Genomic DNA, 20,138 nt, shown 5'->3' on the forward strand with positions numbered 1-20,138 from the left:
GTTACAGGGGCTGGAGAGTTGGCTCAGTGGTTAAGAGCACTGGCTACTCTTGCAGAGGATGGGTTTGATTCTCACCACCCACACAGCAGCTACCTCCAGTACAGTAACTCCAGTTCTAGGGTAATCTGACACCCTCTTCTGACCTCTGTGGGCATTGCATGACACGGGTGCATGTTCACACATGCAGGAAATACACTCATACACATAAAATAAAAATAGTATTTTAAAAAACAAAGTAGCAATTATAAATGTGTTCAAGGAACTCAAAGAGGATGTGCATAAATTCTGGAATGAAAACCTTGAAAACACAGTTTAATGAAATAAAGAAAATACTTCAAGCTATGAAGACAGAATTTAATGGGAGAATTTCTGAAGAAAAGCTAAACTGAAATAAAACTTGAAACAAAAAATTCAGTCAGTGAAACAACAACAAAAAAATCAATGAAAAGTCTCACCATAAAATGGATCAAGTGGAAACAAGATCAAAGCTTGAAGACAAGGCGGAGGAATGGATCAGTCAGTCAAAAAAAAAAAAAATTAAATCCTTTAATTAAATCCTCCATGAAATGTCTTGCCTATGCCCTAACTGAGCTTCTAGAGATAAAAATCAGTCTGGAAAATTTTAAAAAATAAAGAACTAGGAAGTACTGCAATAATTAAACTAATATACTCCTCAAACTAAAAATATGTAATTATATCTTAGGATATAATAAAAATTCTATAATTTTGAATATTGTTTACTGACAAAACTATACTACAAAGTTCAACAATAATGTGAAATTTGTTACTGTTCCTATGTGACTTTTCCCCTCACTCCCTTTCCAAATTCTCCAATCTATACAAAGGCTTTCAATGGAATCAAGTTACTTCTTAAAGAAAGCAATGCTAATAAAATATTCTTAAATAAAAAATAATAAAAATATTAAGTCCAAAAAAAAAAGAATACACAGGACCTCTGGTATACTATGAAAAGAACAAACATATGAAACATGTATCAGAGAAGAAACCCAGACCAGAGCACAAAAAATATTTTCAATAAAATCATAGAAAAAATATCCCAAATCTAAGGAAAGCGATGTCTATCAAGTGCAAAAAGCATACAGAACACCAAATGAACAGGACTGGGAGGAAAAACTCCCCATGCCACATAATAATCAAAATACTTAGGCATGGTAGTGTACCTTCTACAAAATTTTTAAATTATTTTTAATTTTTTGTGTGTATGAGTGTATTACCTGCAGGTATATAAGTGTAGCCATGTTGTGCAATGCCTGAGGAGGTCAGAAGAGGATGTTGGATCCCCTGGAACTGGAGAGTTACAGACGGTTGTTAAACAACATGTGGATGCTAGGAACCAAACCCAGGTCCTCTGCAAGAACAGTCAGTACTCTTAACCACAGCGCCATCTCTTCAGCCCCAGTGCACACCTTTCATCCTAGCACTTGAGAGGCAGAGGTAGGTGGATTTCTGTGAGACTGAGGCTAGCCTGGTCTACATAGTGCATCCCAAGTCAGCTGGGGCTACAGGGGGACCCTATCTCAAAAAGACTAAAACAAAACAAACAAAAAAAAACCTAAATGTGCAGAAAAAAGAAAGGATTTGAACGCTGTAAGAAAGACCACATCACATATAAAGGCAGGGCCATCAGAGTAATACCCGACTCTTTAATGTAGACTCTGAAGCTACAAGAGCCTAGACTGATGTTCTCCAAGTTCTGAAAGACCACAGATGCTAGCCCAGACTATTCTACCCAGCAAAACTATCAGCCCCAATCAAAGAAGAGACACTTTCCACGGTAAAAGTAGATTTAAGGGATTTATGACCACTAAGCCAGCTCTACAGAGGATACTAGAAAGAATACAGTCTGAAGAGGTTAAACACACCTAAGAGGGTACAAGGAGTAAATAAACAATTCTTAATCAAAAGAGATCTAAGAAAACAATAACATGACAACAAAATAATGGGAATTAATAAACATTGTTCAACAATAATAATTCTCAATATTAACAGTCTCAATCCCCCAGAAAAGAGATACAGACTAAGAGACTGGACTGCTGTAGCTGGGAAATGACTTATTCCTCCTGACTTCCTCTGAAGAGCCACTACAGGGCACCCTGGGAAGAAGGGTGGAGCCTAGCGTGGAGGGAGATTGGAAGGAAAGGGGGAAGGAGGGAACAGGGAGCCAGCAAGCTAGCCTGCTGTGGATGCTGTGGGTTGCAGGGGAGGACCCCATGGACCCGCACATAACTCTGCAGGGTGAGTGAGCATGCATGGATGCAAGATGAGGCAGACTGTGGGCAAAAGCGATCCCAGACCGGCGGGCTGCTGCAGCTCAGAGCTAGGCTCCAAGTGTTCCTTTCTTTGCAAGTCACTCCTCTCCCCACCAAAGGTAAAACCTATGCAAAATTCAGATAAAGATGTGTTATGTGGTTTGTCTACCCGGGTCAGGAGCTCGAGACCCTGAAGAGAGTGGCAGGTCAAACAGAGTGGGAAGGAGCAAATTTAGTGGGACAACTACCAAATAGGATCCATATTTTTGCTGATTTCAAAAACATACCTGGTAATCAACAATAGATAGTACCTTAGAGTAAATGGATGGGGAAAGGTAGTCTAAGCAAATGTAACTATGAAACAAACAAGTAGAGCTATTTTAACATCTGACAAAATAGACTTCAAACCAAAACTAGTCAGAAGAGATAAGGACACATTGTTCTCATTAAAGGAAAATCCACCAAGAGGATACTAGAACCCTAAACATTTACATACAGAACACAGGTACACCCAATTTCACAATTAGAAATACTATTAGATCTAAAACCACAGACTGACCCCAACACAGTGATAGTGGGTGACTTCAATTCTCAACTTTCACCAACAGAAAGTTCATTCAGACAAAAACAAAACCAAGACACTTTAGAGTTAAATAATAGCATAAATCAAACAGACATCTACAGAATATTCCACTGAAGAATGCACTTTCCATTTAGCAGCCCATGGAACTTTCTCCCAAACTGATCACATATTAGGACACAGAGCAAGCCCCTTAAATAACATCCTGCATTCTATCTGACCACAAAGGAATAAAGCCAAGTATCAACAGCAACATAAACTATAGAAAGTACACAAGCTCATGGGAACTAAGTAACACATTGCTGACTGAAAACTAGGTCAAGGGAAAAATCAAGATGGAAAAAATTTAAATTTCTAGAATTGAATGAAAATGAAAACACAACATACCAAAATCTATGTGACACAATGAAGGCAATCATAAGAGAAACATTTATAGCACTAAGTACCTACATCAAAACACTTGACAGATCTAAAATTAATAACTTAATGATGTGCTGAACCTTGGACTAAGAAGCACAAAGGTTAGATAGGAACAGATAATCAAAATCAGGGCTGAAATTAATAATATAGAATTAAAAATAAATAATACAAAGAATCAAGGAAACAAGGAATTGGTTCTTTGAAGAGATTAGTAAGACTGAAAAACTCAGTCAATTTAACCAAAAGAAAGAGAGAAGATACAAACTAACAAAATCAGAGATGAGTATGGAAGTATTATAACAGACACTGATGAAATTCAGTGAATCATAAAGACAAACCATGAAAATCTGTATTCCAGGGCTGGAGATGGCTTAGTGGTTAAGAGTACTTACTGCTCTTCGATAGGATCTAGGTTTGTTTACCAGCACCCATGTGGTAGCTCCTAACTGTCTGTAACTCCATTTCCAGGGGACAGTACACCCTCTTCTGGCCTCTGTGGGCACCAGGCACACATGTGGGTGTACTTACATATATATGCAAGCAAAACACTCATGCACATAAAATAAAAATAAAATCTTTTCACTTGGGAGGCAGAGGTAGGTGGATCTTTGTGAGTTCGAGGCCAGCCTGGTCTACATAGTGAGTTCCAGGACAGCTGGGGCTACAAGGAGACCCTGTCTCAAAAAGACCAAAAATAAAATAGAATAAAATCTTTTTTAAAAAATCTGTATTCCACTAGGCTGGAAAGTCTAAAAGAAATGGATTAATTTCTAAATATATATGACCTACCAAAGTTAAATCAAGATGAAATGAATAATTTAAATAGAACCATAAAAAAGAGCATGGCACTGGCATAAAGTGGTGTAGAACTGAGGACCAGAGTATGAATCCACCCACCTACCATCACCTGATTTTTGACAGAGGCCAAAATACACACTTATCTTCAATAAGTGGTGCTGGTCAAACTGGATAGCTACAGGTTGAATTAAAGTAGATGCTTATCTCTTACCCTACACAAAATTCAACTCCAAGTAGATCAAGGGCCTCAACATTAGACCTAATACCCCGAATCTGATAGAGGAGAAAAGTAGGGAACTTTTATACTGAAACTTATAGGCCTAGGTAAGGACTTCCTGGACAAGACCCCAGTAGCACAGGCATTTAAGAACAAAAATTGACAAAGTATATGAAACTAAAAAGCTTTTGTACAGTAAAGAACACCATAACTCAAGTGAAGAGTCAGACTACAGAATGGGAAAAAAATCTTTACTGGCCATACCTCTGACAGAGTGTTGGTATCTAGAATATACAAAGAACTCAAGAAACTAAACATCAAGAAAACAATCCAGTTAAAAATTGGGGCAAGAAAATAAATAAGTTCTCAAAAGATAAAATGCAAATGGCTGAGAAATGTTCAATTTGTCACACATAGACACTGTGAGATGCCCAACCTTAAGTGACACATCTACACCTAAGTGGAACCTCTACACCTAAGGTTCATGGAACACAGCAGAACAAGGGGTAGAGAGAATACTAATGCTCAACTCTCATCAATGAAGCTTCCTCATGCAACAGAGGGCAATGAACACAAAGGGCCACAAATGGTCAAAGCATAGAGAATAAGAGTCTGCAGAGTGTGGGTCCTTGGCCAGAACTATATTAAATTTCACCTACCAAGGGCTCAGGGACCACTGTGGAAGAGGGGGTGGAAAGACTGTAGGAGCCAGGGAGGAGGTACATGATCATATGGAAATGAGTCTTTACAGGCTCCTGGAACTTTGCTCATATGAACCTACAGCAATGGTGATAGCATGCACAAGACCCATGCAAATGCAAGCAGACAAAAACCTAGCATAGAAGTATGGAAATGGACAGCAGGCCCTGATCTTAGACAAAGAATTTTTGGGCAGCTGATTACTGCTAGGTGAAGAAGAGCTGATATTCTTTAAGGGAGTGACTCTAGATAGGCTGACTGGACCTCAGTGGATGAATTTGTACTAAGGGATGTCTGGGGACACTAACTTGACTCAATAGGCCTTAATATAAATGACAGAATGCATGAAAACTAGTTGGGGGTGGGGTGGGAGGGTGCCAGTGGGGAAGGGGATATAAAGTTGTTTAAGATATTGTGCATGAAATATATAAAAATAATGAACAAGACTGAAAACTAGGCCAATTAAAATATACAAAAAAATTATGTTCAAAATCCTCAGTCATCAGGGAAATGCAAATCAAAACTACTTTGAAATTTTGTCTTACCCTGGTTAGAATGGCTAAGATCAAATAAGCAAGCAAGCAAGCAAACAATAAAAACAAAACAAAAACACAAACAACAAATTCTGGCTTGGATGTCAGGAAAGGGGAACACTTTATTCATTGCTGCAGCCACTGTGGAGGTTCCTCAAAAAGCTATAAATAGATCTACCATGTGATTCAGTCATGCTACTCTTGGGCATAGACCCAAAGGACCCTGTATCCTACTACAGAGATACCTGCCCATCCATGTTCCTTGTTGCTTTATTTACAATAGCAAGAAAATGGAAACAACCTAGACGTCCATCAACTAAGGAACAGATAATGAAAATGTGGTACATTTACACAATGAGATATTAATTATGAAATTCACAGATAACTGGATGGAGCTGGAAACAATTATCCTGAGTGAGGTAATCTAGACTCAGAAAAACAAACATTGCAGGGTTTCTCTCATATGTGGGTGCTTTAAATCTTTAGATATCTGTGTTTCATTTGGTATACTCGTAGAGGTCAGGACACTAGTAAGGGGCCATGGGGGGGTCTTTTAAGGGTAGGGAGATAAAATACAGTGATAAAAGGGAAAGGGGGACAATGGAACAGAAAGGGTTAAATGGGGTGGGGAGTTCAGAGGGCATGGCAGAGAAGGGAATATAGGAATACTAAAGACCTTTTGAAAAAGTTATACAGAAGCCTATTACTGTAGAAGCTTCTTAAAATTTATGCATATATTAATGTAAAAATAGTTTAAGTGTAGTTATCTTATAATAGGGGTGGGGGGGGAGACAATACCCCTACTAGATGCCACAGGCTAACAAAAAGCCCAGTGCCAAGAATGTGTTACCTCTTTTGGCTAGTGGGTACCCATCTATTGCCATTGTGCTTGGTTTCCTCCAGAACTTGACAGTAAAACCCTATTGCTGAAGATACCACATACTTGAATCATAGAACATGGAGAAATCAAGCTGGTACTGACCTGGAAGCTTTATCCTTACAGGCTAGTTTTCATGTTGGAAGGTGCTATGCATGCTCCCAGAGGAGAACAGTAACTACCAATCTTACCCAGTCTGAACCCTGCGAGCCACAATAAAGACTAGCCTGGCAGGATATGCCAACTGGTGATATAGTGGCATGAATATTATAGGAGTAATCAACTACTTTCTGATCGACTTAAAGGCCTGCTCCACAGATGAAACCCATACCTGGCATTGCTATAGAAGTCAAGAACCTGTGGCTAGACAGGCCATAGGCACACAGAGGAACCTACTATTACTCTGTTAAAAAGGCATAGTACTAAACTGACTCCTAGTGACTTACTGCTGTACCCAAAGATTATTGCATCTCTCAAGTCTCGGCAAAGAAGCTTCTTCTTGTAGTATATGGCAATTAACATGGAAATTCACAGCTGGTCTACATGCAGAGAACGAGACTGTAAAGTGCTCAGCCCTAAATGGGACAGTTATATCACACCCCGTCCTCCCAAGGCTCAGGGATCATTTGGAAGATGGGGCAAAAAGATTTTAAGAGGCAGAGGTAGTGGTTGACCACAAAGTAACCATGTTTTCCAACAGAATTGGGTAGCTGCACATATGAACCCATAGCACTTGTGACAGCATTCTCAAGACCTGGGCAATCCCAAGCCAGACAAAATCCCAGCATGGAGTGGGGAAGTGGGTAAGAAGTCTGAACCCTGGCTGAGTAGCTATTGGCAACTGATAGCCGCTGGAAGAAGAGGAGTCTGTTTTCTTTAAGGGTGTGACCCCTGGTGGGTCAACCATATTCCAGGTGATGGCCCCACCCTCAAAAGTATTTGGGTATCACAAATTGAACTCCATGGGTTTGAAAAGAAAAAAAGGGGGGACTGAGAGATGGCCCAATGGTTAAGAGCACTGGCTGCTCTTTCAGAGAACCTAGGTTCGATTCCCAGTACTTACATGGAGGCTAACAACTGTTACTCCAGTTCTAGGGGATCCAACACCCTCTTGACTTCAGCAGGCACTGCACAGCACAGATGCACTTACATGCATGCAGGCAATACTCATACACATAAAAAATGACAACATAAAAAATATAAATATTTTCTAAAAAAGAAGAGGGCAGGAGGTTGGGTGGGTAGAAGGTGGGGGTGACGGGGGAGTTGGGGGAGGGGTGATACAATCAAAGTACATTATACAAAATTCTCAGAGTAAAATAATTATTTTGAAAAATGATGTAGCCTCTCAAAAAAATCAGTGCCAAACTATACTCCATTATAATCAAGAGATGAAAAGACATAATCTAGACCGATTAAAGATCTGGTGAAAAAAATTCCTTAAAAGGAAAGTTGGAAAATCATTGTTCAGGTTTGAGTTAGAAGTAGTTCCATCTTTACTCCAAAGACTGCTTGTGTGACAGTCTCCTTCAGGTCTGACATTTCCTCTTTAGAAAGAAAAAGATCCTTTGAGTGAGTTAAAGGTGCTGCATACTTCTTTCTGGCTCCATCTGCTTTAGAAGGAGACAATTTTCAAAGAGATGTAAGAAGGCTTCTGTGCCTTTTAGGCAAATTTAGATTAAGACACAAATGCCTGTGAAATGAAAAGTATCTATGTTTTGCTAAGGCATTTTAGCTACTGGGGTGGCACATACTAGTACCCTGGTGGTGGCAGTGTGTTCTTGGAGACTCCTGAAGCCCCTCTGCTAGGGACCCCATTCTGCAGGGATGTGGCTGAATGCAGGCCAGCAGAAGGCCAGAGACTTCTGCAGTTCCACTGGCAGAGCCCAGCCACAAGCCAGAGACAGCTAAAGGGCCTAGATGGCAGGAGAGCGCTGGCTCAGAATCTGAAGTCCTGGGCTCTGAGGGAGCCTGTCACATGTCACCTGTGTGGCTTTGGGTACATTCTCTTCCATATCTGTGAAATGGAGTTGACACTTCTGACCAGTCATGAGATTTAAATCTTTTGCTTTGATTCTCTACAAACCCCTGGAGCCAGCAGATGCCCCACCCACCCACCAAAGCACAGGGGCCACTGTGGAGCCTCCTGGATATGGGCTTTGTGCCCCATACCCTGTAACTAGGAAGACTGACCTAGGGTTCATGACTCACAGGCACAATAACTCAAAGCATGTCAGTCAAAACAACAGCTTAACATTTTACTAAATCAATTCATACAAATTTCAAATTGCAAATATAATTAAGGACAACAGATTCTGTTCTGTCTTTAAAATTTTTCATTTTCAAATCCATCATTAAGACAAAAAAGTAAACAAAAAGTTAGGTCTGTTGCAAATTCATGATTTTTCTTCTCAGGGGGGAAAAATAATAGTAAAAAGAACGCCACTGGGTGTACAATAAAGCACAACACATGGTTACAGATGGGGTTTCCTGCTGCTTCGACATGTAAAAGAGACCATCCTCCCCACCACTCTGCGTCAATCAGGATTTCATTAAAATAAACTATAAAATCTCCTAGGTTACACTAAGTCAGACACAGTCTGGAACACAGTGCTTAACAATAGTAATGTCAACTATCAGTGCTAACAGAAAAACATTTTAGAAGGTCAAAAACAATTGAACTGGAAACCAAAACCTTATTTTCCCTAGATGAGCAAAACTGAAACAAAATGGATCCTGCCTCCCAGTAAAAATGAAGGGTTTTTTTTTTTTTTTCCTTTTTTCTTTCTTTCCAGTTGGAGGCAGGGGACATGGTATGGGCTGGCTCTGGGGACACTGGCCTAGTTAGCATCCAGCTTGGCCATTTCCTGCACATAGATGCCTATACTCTCACTGTCAAAAAGCACAAAGTACACGGTTTTGATGGAGGAAGACATGGTGGACACAAAATAACTGGAGATGGCCTTCAGAATCAGCTGGGCCGCTGTCTGCTTCGGGAACCCATTCCTGTAGAAGAGAATGCAATGGTCAGCATCTGGGGCAGCCACAGTGAGATCACCTCAGGCTACCTCCTACAGGGTCCTCACATTGAGTCAGGGTCCACTGAACCCTGGAGGTGCTCCCCAACAGGTGTAAGAAAATCCATGGGCTATAAATTTTATTAGTGAATGGTCATGTGCTGCTTGTACTTGTTAAGAGTGGACTCGGCTCAACATACTCCTCTCCCATGTCTCAGACTCAAGCATATTTATCTCAAGTGTCCCCGAGATTCCTTGTCCTGAAGCGGGCTGGCCCTTGGACACAGGAGAAAGGAGAAGAGATAACAGCCCAAGAGTATTAAAAACACTGTACTCTTGACCAAGGTTACAGCTCACATTCCATGGTATAAAAATGCCTGTGTTGAAAACAAGAAGCTGGAAGCTCATTCATGGAGAGGGCACCCTGCCTAGAACTCTCTCAATTGGGGACTACAGTTACACTTGGTGCGGTCTTCACAGTAGATTTCTGCTGGATGTTGTGCTTGATTTGATGCCACCTATCTTCTGCTTGCTACTTGTTCTTTTTCTTTTGCTTGCTTGCATAGTTGGCCTTCCAGTCATTTCTGCTCGGTGTTCTAAGGGCCCGGTCTGATGTTTGCTATCTATCTGCTACCTGCTCTTTTACTTCTGTTTGCTACATGCAAAACTCACTTATTTGAAACCAAAATCCTTCTCCAGACAGAACTACCCATAAGATGAAAGACAGACAACAGCCTGGCATCTTCAGGCACAGGAAGTGTTCTGAAAACTTTCCAAGGAGGCAGGACCCGGGGAACATTCTAGAAGTCGGCAGTAAGCAGCTGGAGAGTATTGGACGGTATGCATTGAGTTGTCCAAGGCAGCACAAACTTGTTTCTTTTCTGTTGTCCACGGCATCAGCATTGTATGAGTCTCACTGCTGGGGCTGCTAAGGTTCCCTATGGGTGTCAGCCTAGGGGTCTCTGGGTAGGCCTTGACTTCTGAATGCTGAAACATCCTTCTTACTGGCCTTCATGGTGTCATGGCTCCAAGGGCTGTTGGCCCAGCATCCTAACACATATCAGCTAGTCACAGCAAATGGTAGGAAAGCCACTATGGTACAGAGCAAGAACTCTGGGGCAAGGAGCCTCTCTTGATTTCAGGGTTATCATCTAAAACTCCAAGCCAGTGTCCTGCAACTGACATGTGGTTTTATTCAAAGTAAATGTCACGAGGCATATTTTAGAGATAGGGGCTGAGAACTTAGTGAGAATGTGAACTAAAGATGAGAAGCTTAGCACTGGATGTTGTTGCTGGTCAACACTGCATACATATAACCCAGACACCTGCAGGAGTGGCAGCTTGCCTGGTTTGGTGGAAATATTTGTGCTTGGAGCTGCCCATACTGAGCCCATTGTACAATTAAAGATACTGAGAGTGGGCGAGGGCTTGGGGCAACTTTCACAGGCATTTCTCTGCTCAGTGGTAGATCTACAGTCCTCTCTGCCTGAACCTGTGGACCTGTTGGTGTCTACCACTTTGACTGGTCCTCTCCTCTGGGTGGGGCACCTACTACTACTAGGTGGGGTGGTCTGCAGAGATGTGTGGTGAGAATGTGTTCATAGCACTTCTCATCTTCTGTACCATGTTCCTATGATACTAAAGCACCTAGGGAGACATACATTCCACAGCTGCCAGTGCGCAGGGCATCACATGGCCACTGAACACTGTTCTGTGTGACTAGCTTTGCAGTAGGCATGGCTTCACTTAGGAGACCCAGGTATTCGTGCATGCTTCAGGAATGTAGCACATTCTTAGAAGGCAAGGGTCTCACCTCAGGGCATTTCCCTAGATGTGGGCAACTAATGGGATGTGATCCAGGTTTAGGCCCCTCCACGCACAGCCATATAATACATCTATATACAGCACAACCAATGAGAACACTTCAGAGCTTCAAGTCCATTCTGGTTTCTTCCCAGAGTGACCCCAGTGGCCCTAGCCTGACTGGAGGGTGACAGAGACAGTGGCCTATGGTGAAGCACCCATGCCCTGTCAGATCTGAAAGCCAGCTGGGCACAGCTGCCATGACTGTTTCCTAGGTGTTGAGGAACACAGAGGAACTGTTGGAGGAGATAAACTTGATCTTCAGCTGTGGAGAGCATATTCCCTGTAGTACAGCTGCTTCCAGCTGTGGTTGGGTTCCCATGTCTTGCAAGCAGCCTGCACTCAGGCCAAGGGAAGAAAGAAAACTACTAGAGTGGGTAGAGCTCAGGCCACAGAATGACCTGGGAAGATGAGAACTGAGAGCTGTAAGGCTACACTTCACTAGCACCATGCTTTGCCTGTAAGGATGCCCTGCATGTCTTCTTTCTGCTTAGGTGAGCAGGGATGGGGGAGGGCCTGAGGAACTGCCTGCAGCAACAGTGCCCTGTAGTCAAGTGGTTACAACCTGGTGTTCTACATGTGCTCAGTCAGCTGGTCTGCCAGGCCTCCAGTTCCAATCTAGCTCCATCTGGCCCATGCAGGGCGGGGGAGTGCTATGATGCAAATACATGCTGTGGCCCCAGTCCCTCTGCCTACTGATTGCAAAGCTACAGCCTTCTTGGAGTACCAAAAATGTGGTGGTCATCTTAGCTGGCTCAGTGTTTTCTGAGAGACCCTCAAGAGCTCTCTAGTCCTTTGCTGTAGCCCTTGAAAAGGGGAATGTTGCTGTCAGTGAGGGAAGGTTCCTTTCTGTTCCTCTGTGTCGTAATTCTCCAACTGTAGTTGGTAACAGCATTACAGACACCTGTTCAAACACAGCTTGCTGGGTTCTACCTGGAGCTTCTGCCCCTTAGGTCTGCAGTCCCTCTTTGAGAACCGTGTTCTACATGTAGCTAGCAGGGATGGATTTCATAATCTGAGCTCACAGGGTGAGTCTGATAGTTAAGAAAAGGTAGGATCAGTGGTTAGGACCAGTAGTGTCCACCCCAGCATACCCTCCTGCTGCCTTGGCCTGACGTTAGGCAGCTATGCATCTGGATTTGTTTCCAGAAAAACTCTTTATTGATCAAGTCACCCCTCTGTTCTATGAAGCCACATACTAAGCGGCAGCCCTGCCATGGAACTGGGAGGGCAGCCAGGGAGAAAAAGCAAAGGCAGAGGTTTTCCTCGTATTTTCCAGATATGGCCCCAAATGCTTCCTAGCTGCCCAAGAAAGAAGCACTGGTAAACAAAATGGCTGAATATGATGCTTTCTCAGACCGATTCACACACCACCCCATACTCTGGTGGTGGGGGTAGCAGTGGCACGACCAGCCTGCACCAGGGTGTGGTCCAGGCTCAAGCTAGAAAGGGACAGTCTCCTGGGATCCTTCTAAAGGTTTACAGGGTAGAGTACTGCCTCCCCTACCTCAGGCCCGACACCTATGACTGCTATTGTTGTCAGTTATATGAGGTTAACCAGTGCAGGCCTCAGGCTGCCAGAGAGCTATCATCCAGTGTGTGATGCGCAGCTCTCTTAGAACTATAGGCCCAGCTGCTGGCATGAATGGTGCAGGCTGACTGGTACCATGCCAGCTGCCTCTGGGGGAGCTGCCTGGGCTCTACTCTAAATGGCCATTTCAACTTGCAAGGTCTCTGCCTTCTTCTTCACCTTGGGCAGATTCTACAAGGCTCGGGGTTTCTGCTCTGGAGGTGATCCAGGTTTGAATTTCAGCTGCCCCTTGGCAGAGTATAAGCCTCTCTAAGGCATTGGTTTCCTCAAGTGGAAAACAGGCATTTCCAGAGCATATGCAGTGAGGAGGATGGGGAGGAGATACTGCTGCAGCCACTTGTGGGCTCCCTCCTCACTCTCAACCGACTTGATGTGTGGCTTGTGTCCACCACGCAGACCTCAAGTTCCTCTGAAGCTACGCACTTCCCAAGCAGAGCTAGCCACTGATCTCTCTGCCAGTCTTGTGTAGACTAGAGCCACATGACCTTCCCTTGGAGTGACTCCTACAGTGTCTGGAACAGCCGTTCTCCAGAGGCCTGGCCCCAGTCTCCTTCGGCTAGTGCAAGGAAATCCTGAGGGCTCTCTCTCTCTGTGCCCTCTTAGGTCAGCTTGCTCTGTGATGGCCTGGGCATACACACAGAAAGGTCATCCTGCCTGGGTACGTGGAGGGCTGGGTTCACAAGGGCCACATTAAGGGCAGGTTCCAGCTCTAATCTGCAGAACCCTTTCCTGTGGATCTTGCCAGGACTTACCAGCCCTGCTCTTAGAAGGTCACTGCCTAGGAGTGGATGGGCCAGGCTATGAAGGGAATAGGCCCCCTAGGGATCTCAGAGAACCTCAGACAGCATCCAAAATCCTGGGGATGGAAAAGACCAGGTGGGTGTCCTGTAGGGACAGGCTGGGAGCTTTGGGAGCTTGGGTAAGGTAGGGACATGGCTGTTACCTCCTATAAAAACACTTCTGCTAGGATTAGGTCTCTTGTACCATTATGGCTGCTCCCAGGCCTTTACCATTTTCCCACATTCTGTCTAGTTTTTGAGTGACTGTGTGAAACTGCCCCAGGCTGAGGCTACTCCTTTTAGAGAAGCCAAGAGCAATGGCATCCAAGGGGATGTTCAGAGGGATGACGGTGGCTTCTGTGCACCACAGCTAGAGGCTCTCTTGGGCTTCCAAACAGCCCATGTGGGATTCCTGTAAGCTTAGAGGCCTTCAAGGTCAGTTCTGCTCCTCTTCTTTCTCCTTTAAAGCCATGCCCTAGGTGCCACCAGGGAGGGTGCTGTGCTTCCCTGGCAGCTCAGGGAATACAGAGATGCTTCATGCTTCTGGGGAAAATCTACACACAGTGAGCATGTGAATGGGGCCTTGTGTGCAGAGTGCATGTGCAGCACAAAGAGCGGTGTGCAGGGGTCCAGCCTGCTTCATAGCACAAATTTTGGAGCCTAGAGCCCTGGGATCAAATCTGGCTCTGCCAAAGACAAGCTGTGTGACCTTAGGTGCATGCCATAACCCCTAAATTTTGCTCCTTCACCTGTGGATGGATTTAACAGTGTTACTCCTCAGCATTGCTGGGTGATAGTACAGATAAAAGGGTTAGCAGCGCCTGGGGCTCAATGAATACCCATAAATGGTAGCTTAAAAAGCACAAAGTAGTTTTCCTTGTATGCTCATAAATCTAAAGGAAGTTTAGTCAAAGCCCCACACCAGCCAGTCCCTGCCTGCTGCCCTAAGAGGAGTCACCTCTTGATGTCCAACAGAGGTGGGTGTGCATTAATATTGTGACTATGGTGGCCAAGGTCAGGGTTACATGAAGGGGTTTCATTTGACCCCAGTCAAGGCCAGAAGCTGGTGAAAGCAGGCCAGTACCTCCAGAGGCCATAACCAACCTTCTGGGGAAAGTGTTCCCAGCTCTTCAGTATTAGCACTTTTGTTGTTTGCATTTCCCCATGACTTCTATGCCAGAGACACTGGATGCCACAAACAAGCCATTTTATTTCCCGTCCTAACCTCTTGTGATTTATTGGCTGGCCTGGTGTAATCCCATTCTTTCCTCATGAAAGCAAGGGCAGCTGTTTGCATGGCTGTGGGACGAGGTCTGCCTGACAGATGTGGTGAGGGAGCCCAGCACATGTGCTGCCTTTGGCGTTCTGCCCTCTTAAAAGCTTCCCATTGATTATTTTAAAAAACTTTTTTACTCCATGAAAAAATGTAAATAAGTTTGTAATAACATATGTTCTTTTATGGGAATTACTTTTATGCTTCAATTAAAAATTTCCCAATAGCCATATGAAAGAGCGTGAAATTATTACCTCCAATAAAGGCTCCTATTGCCTTGCTCTTCGGAAGCACCTTTCATCAGAGTAGATCAAAGTGCATCTGAAACACTAATTAACTGAGCCTCAAAACCATCTGTGAAGGGTAGTCCCTATGGCCTCACTTGTTAAGGAAGGCCAGGAACACAGAAATTGATTCATTTACTAAAGGTCACACAGCACAGCAACACAAAGCCAAAAAAAAGACCTTCCATGGAAGGTGGGTAAAGCAGGGAATATGGCTATTTAAGCTCTGATTCAAAAGTACTTTATGAAAATTTTTTTTTTAAAAAAAGGGTCTTGAATCTATTTTGGGAGGGACCCTAGCACCTATATAACACATATCCAAAGTTCCAGGGCAAGTTCAGTGCCCATGACCTTATACTTGAGTTTCCAGGTGCTCTCAGAGTAGACTGAAAGGGCTTTGGGATGTTTCAACTCTGGTGCTGACTTTGTTGTTTGTTTTCAAGACAGAGTCCCATGCTGCAGTCTAGGCTGGCCTCAAACTTGCAGCAATCCTCCTGTCTCAGTCTTCCAAGAGCTGGGATTACTTCCAAGCCATCATGCTCAGCTTTCTGGTATTGATTTTTAAAATAAAATCTATGTGCCACAGGGCATGGCAGTTCATGCCTTTAATCCTAATCCCAGCATTTGGGAAGCAGAGGAAGAGGCAGGCAGATCTCTCTGAGATTGAGGTCAGTCTGGTCTACATACTGTGTTCTATGCCAGCTGGGGCTACAGCGAGACTGTCCAAAAAAAAAAAAGAAAGAAATGTAGGAATCATGTTGACAAGAGATTAGAATGAAGGTGTGTAGTCACTAAGAATGCAGATAGCCACCTACAGCAATAAGCATGTTCTCAGGGGTCCCCAAGCTTTTGCCATGCAGCTGGGTTGTGCCTTTGCTTTGGCAGTGCAGTGTACGTGGAGTGTATGGGCAGGTATGTGTGAGGCTTCAGGCACAGGCCTGAGCTTTCACTTATCTTCTACTCAGGAATCCTTCCACCCCTGCCCACACACTGTAGAGCCTAGTTTTGGTCCTTCAGTGCAGAGGTCCAAGGAGGCCACCCACATGAAGTGCTGAGGACTGAGGGACCTTCATCAAAGGAACCCCAGCTCCAGGAGGCCTCTGATGCCTAGCACAGCAGGCTGAGAACCAGCTCACGGTGCCTTTGCAGTAAGGAGCAATGGAAGGCTGCAGAGAAACAGGGTCAAGAACAGCCAGAGACCTCCCATCCTCCTATGGTGGGATGTCTGATGAGTCTCAACAGTCATGCCTGACCTCCGCCAAACATAAAGTCTACTCAAAGCTTCTATTATCATTATCACTTAAGGTGTGGGATTTCAGTGCAGCCCAAAAGGGAAAGTAGGAGGCTCTGCTCTCTATCTTTTCCATGACAGTGAAAGAAAATGTCTGGTAAAGAGCTGCTTTCTAAACCCACAGGGTGGAGGCTCCCTGAGGACTGCTCAGGCTTGCCTGAAAAGATAGCACAGTATGGGGATTGGGACATCAGTGCTACTGCCCTCAGCCCTCCCTTCCTTCCTTGGGTATAGGTAAGACAGACAGGCAGAGACCCCAGAAATCTCAAAGCTGGTATGTATGGGCTACCCAAGGGAAGCAGGTACTCCATCCAGACCATACCACCTGCTAATACAGACACCCAGGTGGGGCTCCTTATGATCCCAGCTGCTCAAAGAGGCTCTAAAGTCTCTTCTTTATGCTTCACACCTGATCCTGAGTCTTCCAGAGGCTAGTAGCCTAGAGCCCTAGCAGAGAGGACATGATTTCTGATGCCCTCTGGGGCATTGCTACCTTGGGAAGCACTACTCCACACCATACCATAGTGAAGAGCTCTCAAAGAACTCACTCACTGTAGGCTCCTTTACCTTCCAGAATAGCCCTGAGATGCTGTATCAGGGATAACAATACCTATTTTTCAGAGTGATGGTTTATTTATATGCCATCGATCAGCTGGTGCAAAACAGGGGCAGGACCTGACTCCAGCTGAGCCCAACACTGCCTAACAGAGACCTGAGGAGTGGGCTGTGGCTGAGTCTGACCTCCACACTCAACTGTAGAAGGACTATACTAATTACCTCAGGGCTGGCCCTCTGACTGCAAAGAGTAGGCCTTGTAAGTATATCTGGGGTATGTGAGTGGCAGGGCCCAGACCTAAGTCCTTGTCTCCCAATTTTCTTCCTCAGTTCTACTTGTACCCTGACCTCATCAGCAGGCCCTCAGTTCTCCTAGAGCCATGGAGTGGGAGATAAAGGATGCTGGGGAATGAAAACATAAGGAGCTAAAGGACTTTGCTATGTCAATTCTGGAAAGGTCATTCTCTTAGTGCCCCTGCAATCCCAATGTCCTGTTCTCTCAACCAGGTCTCAGTGCCCCTCCAAAACCCTCTCTGGGGCAGAGTCTCTATAGTCTCCTCTGGGCTGACAAGTGCTGTCACAAAGTTTTAGATCTAACTCTTTAATTGGCCCACCACTTTTTAAAAGATTTTTTTATTTATGTGTATGTATGTCAGTGCATGCTATGTCTGTGCAAGCCTCTGTGGAGGCCAGAAGAGGGTGTTGGATCCCCTACAGCTGGAATTGCAGGCAGCTTGCAGCTGTGAGCCACTGACAAGGATGCTGGAAACCAGAGTCCTCTGGAAGAACAGGAAGCATGGTAACCACTGGGCCTTCTCTCTAGCCCCAGCCCACCATTTTTTACATTTGCATTCTTTTGTTTGCACTTCTGGAGGAAGTAGGGCCTGCAGGCAGCCTTACCAGGCCTTGCTTGCAAGTGACAGCTCTGCAATTAGGGACCATGACTGCAGAGAAACATCCATGACTGACATCATGGCATGTCTGTGTCCCTACCTGCCGCTGCCAATGGATGGAAATGCAATGGATTTCAGCTTCTTATCATCAGCTAGGGCCAAGCAATTTTTCACCGTTTTTTCCAGAAGTTCTTCACACTTGTCTGCACCCCAAACTGGACTATTACAGTGGATCACAAACTTGGCAGGTAGGCCATGGCCTGAACTCACAGCAGCTAGAAGGGATAAGACAGAACTACATGTCACAAGAGGCCAAACCCACACCTGCTCTGCTGCTCTCTAGTGTCCCCCATCTTCCACGCAGGCCTATGTCCAAAGAGGACTGCAGTTTCCTGCCATGCTGTGACTCTGACATCAGCTTGAGATGGAAACCGCTCATAGGGTCTCACTAGGTAACCCTGGCTAGACTGGAACTCCCTATGTATATCAGACTGGCCTCTACCAGATTCACCTGCCTCTACCTCCCAAGTGCTGTAATCAGAGTCATGCAATACCATGCCATGTCCTGAGAGCCTTTAAAGGAGCTCTGCCTCTCTGTAGTCATTGTCTTCTCTTTGGAGTGGCAGCCTGGGTTCTATGGCTACTGATCCTGTCCACTATGGCAGAAAAAGAGTGGTTCTTTAGGATACAACTTTTTCTTTTCCTGGAGGAGAAGTAAGTTTCCAGCTACATATATCCATGGCAGTCTACTTCTCTGTCAGATCTAAGGAAACAGCCTTAGCTCTGCTGCATGCATGAGCTTTAACTAGCCTATTCCTGTTTCCTGTAGCAGTTCCCAGAAACTTGTCTGCAAGATGCTCTGCAAAGAAAGCAGTTCTCAGGCCAGTGGGTTCAAGCAGCATTTCATGCTAACATCTCCACCCACTACTTCAAAGTTCTTGATTTGGCTGAGTGTGGGCAAAACTCATGTTTTGGTGAACACTGTTAGCACTGTCCCAGGGGCAAGGGTTGAGGTTGTGGCACTAGAAGACACTGCAGGAAAAACGATTTGTGGCAAGTCTTATGGTACCACAGAAATAAGCTCTAATCTGACAGTTTAGGGGCTGGGTTCACTGGTATCACATGTTCAGGGCTGACTACTGCCTTTGAAGTTGGCCCTAAGATGAATGGGAAAGAGCTAGGAAGAAACATGCTAACAGATATCCCCTGGGCAGGAATAGGTTTTATTCTCTGGATACTTTTCTTTTTTAATATTTTATTTATTACTTTATTTTATGTGTATTCGTGTATTGCCTGCATGTAGGTAAATGCGCCTGTGTCATGCAATGCCCACGGAGGACAGAAGGGGCTGTTGGATCCCCTGGAACTGAAGTTACGGACAGTTGTTAACTACCATGTGGGCGCTGAGATTCGAATCTGGGTCTTCTGCAAGAACAGTCAGTGTTTTTAACCACTGAGCCATCTCTCCAGCCCCTTTCCTGATACTCTTCAAGATTTTTTAAGGTAGGTATAATACCAGTGCTTGGAAGGCTGAGGTAGGAAGATCGTTTGAGCCCAGGAGTTTGAGACTAGCAACAACAAAAAGGTTCAAATCAAAACCAAAAAATATTAAAACAAGGAGTATTTTGAACCATACTAAATCTAACAGGCTTGCCACAGTCACAGTTCTGGTTGCACCAGGCTGACTCCCATTAGAGGGGACATATCCTGTGCCAAAAGTCACCATCCTCAAATGGGAGCATGAATAAGGGTACATGGGAAAGGCCAGCTGCTCCTGGTGGGGAGTTATCAGTCTTTATGTCTTCCCTTGTACAAGGGGGGCTTTCGATGGAACTGCCTATCATGTTCAGCCCATCATGCCCCTATGGGAAAACAGAAGTAGCATATCACAGGACACAAGCTCAGATTTGATTGCTATTAGGCCCTGACACTAGTCCAGGATGCAGGTGATATTTCATCCCTGGGCAAGGCTTGAGAGGGCCTATGTGGACATCATGTAGTAATTACTAATATCCACATTTAGTCAAGATTAATTTTTTTTTTTTTGGTCTTTTTGAGACAGGGTCTCCCTGTAGCCCCAGCTGGCCTGGAACTCACTATATAGACCAGGCTGGCCTTGAACTCACAGAGATCCGCCTGCCTCTGCCTCCCGAGTGCTGGGATTAAAGGTGTGCGCCACCACACCCAGCTCAAGATTA

General features: G+C 44.6%; 1 protein-coding gene across 5 annotated transcripts in view; it reads right to left on the reverse strand.

The window, feature by feature from the left end:
- Window positions 1-8,627: 8,627 nt before the first annotated feature.
- The window catches only part of LOC103746136 (core histone macro-H2A.1), a 66,254-nt gene continuing 54,743 nt past the window's right edge, over window positions 8,628-20,138 (reverse strand). For all 5 annotated transcript variants that reach the window (XR_001872821.2, XM_008848357.2, XM_008848402.2 and 2 more), the window contains exons 8-9: window positions 18,041-18,215; window positions 8,628-9,400 (exon numbers count right to left, since the gene is read on the reverse strand). Coding sequence is in view for 4 of the 5 variants with exons in the window: in XM_008848357.2 (XP_008846579.1) it covers window positions 9,235-9,400; window positions 18,041-18,215 (341 nt within the window). In the remaining variant the exon portion in view is untranslated. The remainder of the gene's footprint in view (window positions 9,401-18,040; window positions 18,216-20,138) is intronic.

Source organism: Nannospalax galili, unplaced genomic scaffold, assembly GCF_000622305.1.
Source record: "Nannospalax galili isolate Female #2095 unplaced genomic scaffold, S.galili_v1.0 scaffold1830, whole genome shotgun sequence".
NCBI lineage: Eukaryota > Metazoa > Chordata > Mammalia > Rodentia > Spalacidae > Nannospalax > Nannospalax galili.